The sequence below is a fragment of the Phoxinus phoxinus genome (assembly GCF_949152265.1).
Source record: "Phoxinus phoxinus genome assembly, chromosome: 5".
In the NCBI taxonomy this organism is placed as follows: domain Eukaryota; kingdom Metazoa; phylum Chordata; class Actinopteri; order Cypriniformes; family Leuciscidae; genus Phoxinus; species Phoxinus phoxinus.
Genome location: NC_136880.1, coordinates 38,309,670 through 38,315,821, shown reverse-complemented (window position 1 = coordinate 38,315,821; position 6,152 = coordinate 38,309,670). Strand labels below are relative to the sequence as shown.

The 6,152-nt window shown below is 39.5% G+C and overlaps 1 protein-coding gene across 2 annotated transcripts; it reads left to right on the top strand.

Annotated features, from left to right (window-relative positions):
- LOC306998843 (macrophage mannose receptor 1-like) lies at positions 1-4,544 on the top strand. 2 transcript variants are annotated; one of them, XR_013797680.1, is made up of 7 exons: positions 1-317; positions 394-756; positions 859-1,194; positions 2,859-3,203; positions 3,290-3,623; positions 3,725-3,825; positions 3,998-4,544. XR_013797680.1 is itself a non-coding variant. In XM_079613191.1 (5 exons), exons 1-5 carry the CDS (start codon positions 281-283, stop codon positions 3,538-3,540), a joined length of 1,332 nt encoding a protein of 443 aa, XP_079469317.1. In that variant the 5' UTR covers positions 208-280; the 3' UTR covers positions 3,541-3,659. The 2 variants fall into 2 exon arrangements, 1 of the variants encoding a protein (XP_079469317.1); XM_079613191.1 differs by lacking the exons at positions 3,725-3,825; positions 3,998-4,544 and having other exon boundaries at positions 208-317; positions 3,290-3,659.
- The last annotated feature ends 1,608 nt before the right edge of the window (positions 4,545-6,152 follow it).

Below are 6,152 nucleotides of genomic sequence, written 5' to 3'. Positions count from 1 at the left end.
CATCACAAAAAACATCAATAAAGTGAGTGTGTCATGCTGTCTGATGCTGAGACTAGGAAATGTGTAGGATTCTGTGAATGAGGGCTGTAGAGTTTTCTGTAGCTGATTCTGTGCTTTCTTGATGCGATGTAATGTTTAATGTGGGGTCCATTTATTGACAAAGTAAGTCACACTGAATTTTTTTTAGACATTTACTGTGACAGAAAATGTGTTTGAAAATCTCTTATTAGAATACATCAGCACACGTTGGTGATAAACAACAGGATCTGTGTGAGCAGTCATGGACGAGAGTCTGCTTTTGCTGCTCCTGCTGTCAGGTTGGTGTTATATTTGTAAGATGTTTTACAAGGACAAGTGAATGTGCAATCTGTATAAAAAAAATCACTTTTGCAGGGCTCTTGAGGACTACTTCTGGTGTTTCTCGTCAGTACAACTATATAAATGTGAGAATGTCGTGGCCAGAGGCTCAGAGTTACTGCAGAGAGAAGTACACTGACCTGGCTACTGTAGACACCATGGATGATGTGAATAGGCTGGTGAATATAGTGGATGCTGGATACAGTGGGTCAGTGTGGATTGGACTGAAGAGAGGGACACAGAAACGCTGGGCTTGGTCTACAGGAGAAAACACACTCGCACAGTACAGTGTGTGGAGTGCTGGAGAACCAAAAAATCAAAATGAATGTGGCTATTTAGCTTATGGAGTTTGGATCAGTTTCTCGTGCTCAACTGGGATTCACTTTATGTGCTACAATGGTGAGTTATAAGTGTATACAGTGAGTTTGTAACTTAACAAAATAATATTCAGTTTAGCTGAGAAGAGTTGTGACCTTATTCTTATTTTGCTTTTCCTGATAGAAAGCACTGGATACGTTTGGGTTAAGATTAATAAGAAATGGTCAGATGCTCAGAGCTACTGCAGACAGATGTACTCAGATCTGCCTGCCATCCACAACTCTGAGGAACTAAACCAGATAAAGAGTGCTGTTTCATTTAATGCATGGGTCTGGATTGGTCTGTTCCAGGACTATTGGGAATGGTCTGATAAATGGAGCCTCTTCTTTAGAAACTGGGCAGAAGGTCAACCATCCCAGAGTTCAGGATCTGGTGACTGTGTCGGCATGTCAAGAACCAATTCTGGAAAATGGGCTCAATACAGCTGTGATCTACAGCGTCCTTTTATCTGCTATGGAGGTGAGTTTATCTTTTCTTTTCTTTTTGACAAATCAGATCACGTTAGACAGAATGATTGTTGTGTCTGTTCTGTCATTTGAAGCATTGTGCATTCCTTAAATGTGTTTCTATGCATAACATTACTATCAAAAACTGACAATACAAGAAACTGTATTTTCATGCATTTTTCAGGTAAAGTTATTTCCATGCAGTACAGTTTGGGTAATGGGCAAAAATCTATAAGATTTTGCTTAAATTAAATGTTGCTGTTTGAGCGTGAAAAATCAGTAAGAACTGTTTCTGCACTCCCTGAAACACCTTTTGATTTTTCTTCCAGGAATGAACACTTCACACTGAAAACCTATTCAAGTAGACCTCAAAAAAAAAAAAAAAAAAAAAAAGACTTTAAAAAGTGGCATAATAGGTCCTTTTAAACAGTCCATGACCTTTAACCCCCAAAAATAATATTTACAGATTTTTCATGACCTTGGGTTATTGATTATAATTGTATAAGATTGTGGATGCAAACTCGCTCACTTATGCATCATACAGCATACAGTGAGAGTACAGCTATAATGCATTTTTTTTTTTTTTTGAAAATGGTTTATTGCATTTCTGTGTCATATTCTTTTATTCTTTTATGGTTTTATTGTTTTATTCAGTCGAATAACTTGAATCTCTGCATCAGAAATAATAGTATGTGTTAGTATATTCACTGAATTTTTTGATTCATTTACCACTCTTACGTCCCCTGATTATTATAAAGGTGTATAAAACATTTTTTTTACTGTCGGGTCTGACTTCAGTGTGACGTCAAAGTTAGCAACTGAAACTAAGTGCTAAAGGCAAATACGTTTTTTTTTTTTTTTTTTTCAATATTAATACAAAATTATTGCAGTGGAGGAAAACTACACCAACTCACAGTAATTATTTCCAACCAAGAATAAAGAAACCCCAGACGGGGGAAAGAAGCAGCATGGGCTTCAATCAAAGAAAAGAGAAAAAAAATAAAAAAAATCTTCAGTATCCAAAGATACCCTAATATGAACTACACTCACTAAATTAAAAACAAAAATACCACGAGTGATGCGCACCTCTTATAATACATACCATTTCTGACTGCGGGATGCACAATGTATATCACGTGATATTCTTACCTTCCCTCCCCGTCGTATACATGTATATGTGGAATTGGTTAGGTAACACAGGACATATGTGAAAATACAATATGAGGGTTTTACCCACACTATACTTAGTCAAAGGCTACCAGTAGTCAAATTACCACCGATTGGGAAAGAAGTGGTTATGTCGTCGCATCCAACAATAATTGATGGAGTAGAACCAATGGCGCAGGGCTAAGAAAGTGAAAGTAAAAGCAAACAAGATAGAGGAAAAATAAACATACAGACATAAAATTGCACCAGCCCTAACAGCCACATATTTTATTTATGAAATATTTAATTATATGCTTCTTCAATAATTCTGTTCGACAATATTCAATCGTTTTATTTTTCAGCAGGTAAAATTCACTGGTTGAAATGCAGCCTATGAATTACACCCTTAATGCGATTTTCTATGTGATTCATTCAATTCAGCAATGCAATTCAGCATGCTTTTTTCTTAGGAAGATTTAATGTTTTTTTACCCTGATTTTTAGTCATGTTCCTCATTTCCATTTGCTAAAGGGCCCAAGTCTCCTTCCCGCTCTTTCCACTATGTGAATGATAGCAAGACATGGCAAGATGCCCAGAGTTACTGCAGAGCGAGATTCACTGATCTGGCCACTGCTGACACCATGAGTGACGTGAGTTTGCTGGTAAATACAGTGGATGCTGGATACCGTGGTTCAGTATGGATAGGTCTCCACAATGGAACAGAGTATCGCTGGGTCTGGTCTATGGGCTCACTGCCCCAGTACAGTAACTGGAATCCAGGAGAACCAAATGGTGATGGGGGGTGTGTGAGGAGTTTTAATGGAAGCTGGTACGGTGAGAGCTGCAGCACCGTTCTCCCAGTTGTGTGTTTCAATGGTGAGTCTTCAAATCTGGCTCACTTTTCCCCACACGTTAGCTGATCCTAGACTAAGGGCTGGTCTTTATCTGGTGTTTCTGAACAGACAGCACTGGTTTTATCATCACCGAGACTGCTATGACATGGAGAGATGCTCAGAGTTACTGCAGACAACACCACACTGACTTGGCGAGTATCAGCAGCGCAGAGCAGCAGAATCTGATCAGTAATAATGAATCATCGCTCTGGATTGGTCTGTTCCTGGACTCTTGGGAATGGTCTGAGCGGTGGAATCTGAAGGAGCGGTTTCAGAAACTGGGCAGAAGGTCAACCATCCCAGACTTCAGGATCTGGTGACTGTGTCAGCATCTCAACAACCAATTCTGGGAAATGGGCTCAATACAGCTGTGATCTAAAGCATCCTTTTATCTGCCATGGAGGTGAGTTTTTCCATGTAAACAGAATCAAATGATTCAAACAAGTTTTCATTTATTGATGTATGTTCTATGTTGAGGATGACTTCAACGCTGTATTTCTCTAGATGAAATGTTAATTAAAAAGCAGATCATCAGACTGAAATTGTCCTGTAACGGAAAATGCACATTGAATGATCCTTCACTACAGACTGCCATTCTGAATCAGGTTTGTATCTGGCCTAAACATGGTGTTCATTTTCATGGTCATATGGTTCGACAACACAATTTCTATTTACTGAGTGAAACGTTTTAAGAATACATTACAGCCAACCAACCATCTTTCATAGCATCAATGTTGTTGCTGCTGTTGATGTTTTCTTTTTTTGCTGGTCTTCCAGATCAGTGAAAAGCTGAAGATCATGGGGCTGGACAGTGACAGCAAAATAAGCTGGATAAAAGGGGAAGGTGAAGAGGTGTTTCATCAGGAGATCAACCGTACGGCCAATTCAAATAATAAATGCAATAGACCGTAATCATCAATGTGCTTCTTTAAAGTAAACTTTAAAACAGATTCAAAGAATATTAAGAAAAACTCTGAATTATATTGTTTAGATGATCTTGGAATAGGATAGTAGTTGTAGTAATATATTCATTATTTAAAAAAACATATTATACTATATGGTTGTAACATCTTGTGGTGTTTTGGTTTTGTTTTATGCTCTTGTTTCATGTCTGTCATGTGATCCCCTGTTCTAGTCATGTGATCCTGCCATGTGTTCTGTGTTGTCATGTTGTCATTGATTCATTTTGTCATTGTTCACAGGTGTCTTGTCATTAGTCCTTGTGTATTTAAGCCCTCATGTTTGCCATGTGTCCTTGTCAAATATTGTTTAGTGTAACCTCTGTTTGATCACGATTTTGTAAATAAACTGCACTTGGGTTCTCAACAAGCTCGCCTTCAGTGGATATCATTACAATGGTCTTACATAGGGGTGGGCAGATCGAGGCTTCGTGAAACACTGAAACAATTGATGCAAATGTGCCGTATGGACCAGGGGGGCAGTGTTCCGAAAGACATTGAAGCCGACCTGGGCGCCGCCATTGGCTAGCGGACCCCCACCTGCTGTTAGCATTCCATTGACTCCCATTCATTTTGGCGTCACTTTGACAGCGAATAACTTTACATCTGAGGCGTTTAAAGACACCGTTTGTCCATTGTTTATTTCTAAAGAAACACGAAAATGTATAAAAGGCTCCATTACCTTGTATCTTACGTTATGGCCCCGTAGAAGCAGTTTTTGTAAAAATAGGCTAACGACTCTGTCGCACAAGTCGAAAAATTACCGTATGGACAGGCAGAGAAGCTCGCAAGCAATCGGGAGGACGTGGAGGCATAAAGTCAAGGGAGAAGCCCATAGAGAGTGATAAAGTTGCTCCCGTTGCTAGCTCATGTACAGCTAATACCCACGCTCTCCGTCTCTGCGAGATTCGTAAGGGAATGATTCAGATTTTTCTCGGCACAGCTACTAGAAGACCTACAGGTTGCTCACGTCACATCTACGTCGTCAAGCTCAGTTTGAGCCTGCGCAGTTCGCCTTGCGATCAGGAAGTGAGTGCTTCTAATTGACTTCATTTCTCTCCGTTGAAACCTATGGGGTCGCTGTGTCCAGTTTATATACTGTCTATGGTATGGACTAGTTGCACGTGGCCGCCATTTTGGATTTCTGAACAGCGAGTGTGCGGTTAGACACTTCCAGTTTCGTATTATGCCCGGTGCATACGCAATGACAATTATGCCAGCTGTAAATATAGTTACAACTACGATTAGAGTTGTTAAATAAAATACCCCGTGAACATTCACACGTTTGCCCTGTGATAGGCTACAATTTATCTCCATAAATACTATTTTCTCAATTCTGCGTATATATTTTCACTTACTCGATCAATATTATCATCACATATTTTACATTTACATTTTTAACTCTAGGTAACGTTACCACAAAAATGTACTATAAGTTTGTGTATATTTTACACGTAGTAAAATACTGTATGCGCTGCTTAAAAACACCAGACAGATAATGATTTATGAAACAGATGCTCTTTACTCATCTCATTTGCACAAAATAAATGCAGTAATAGAAAGCATAGAAACTCACAGGTGAAATACACAGAAAATGATATGCATTTAAAAATTTGGTCGGGTTGAAGTCATCCCCCCTGGATCTTCTGCATCCACCCATACCGCAGTGTCAACAGGGAATGCATGAAAGCTTACTTTGTTGTTGTAATGTGACGAAACGGTACATAGGCTATAACGGCACACAACAATGAAGTGCTGAGGCTGTCACCCTCCGAAAGGCAAGTCGCCTCTCTTGAATCTTAAAAACACTCATTGTGAAAAATTATCTCTCTAGTAATGGAACTCGGTCGCTGTTATCTCTTGCTCAGATCACCGGAAGTACTGTACCGCACACTCAGGGTTCGAACGTCAACGGTCGCCATTTTGTGCACGGAGCGAATTGTGTCGAGGCTTCGAAACAATCCGACACTCGT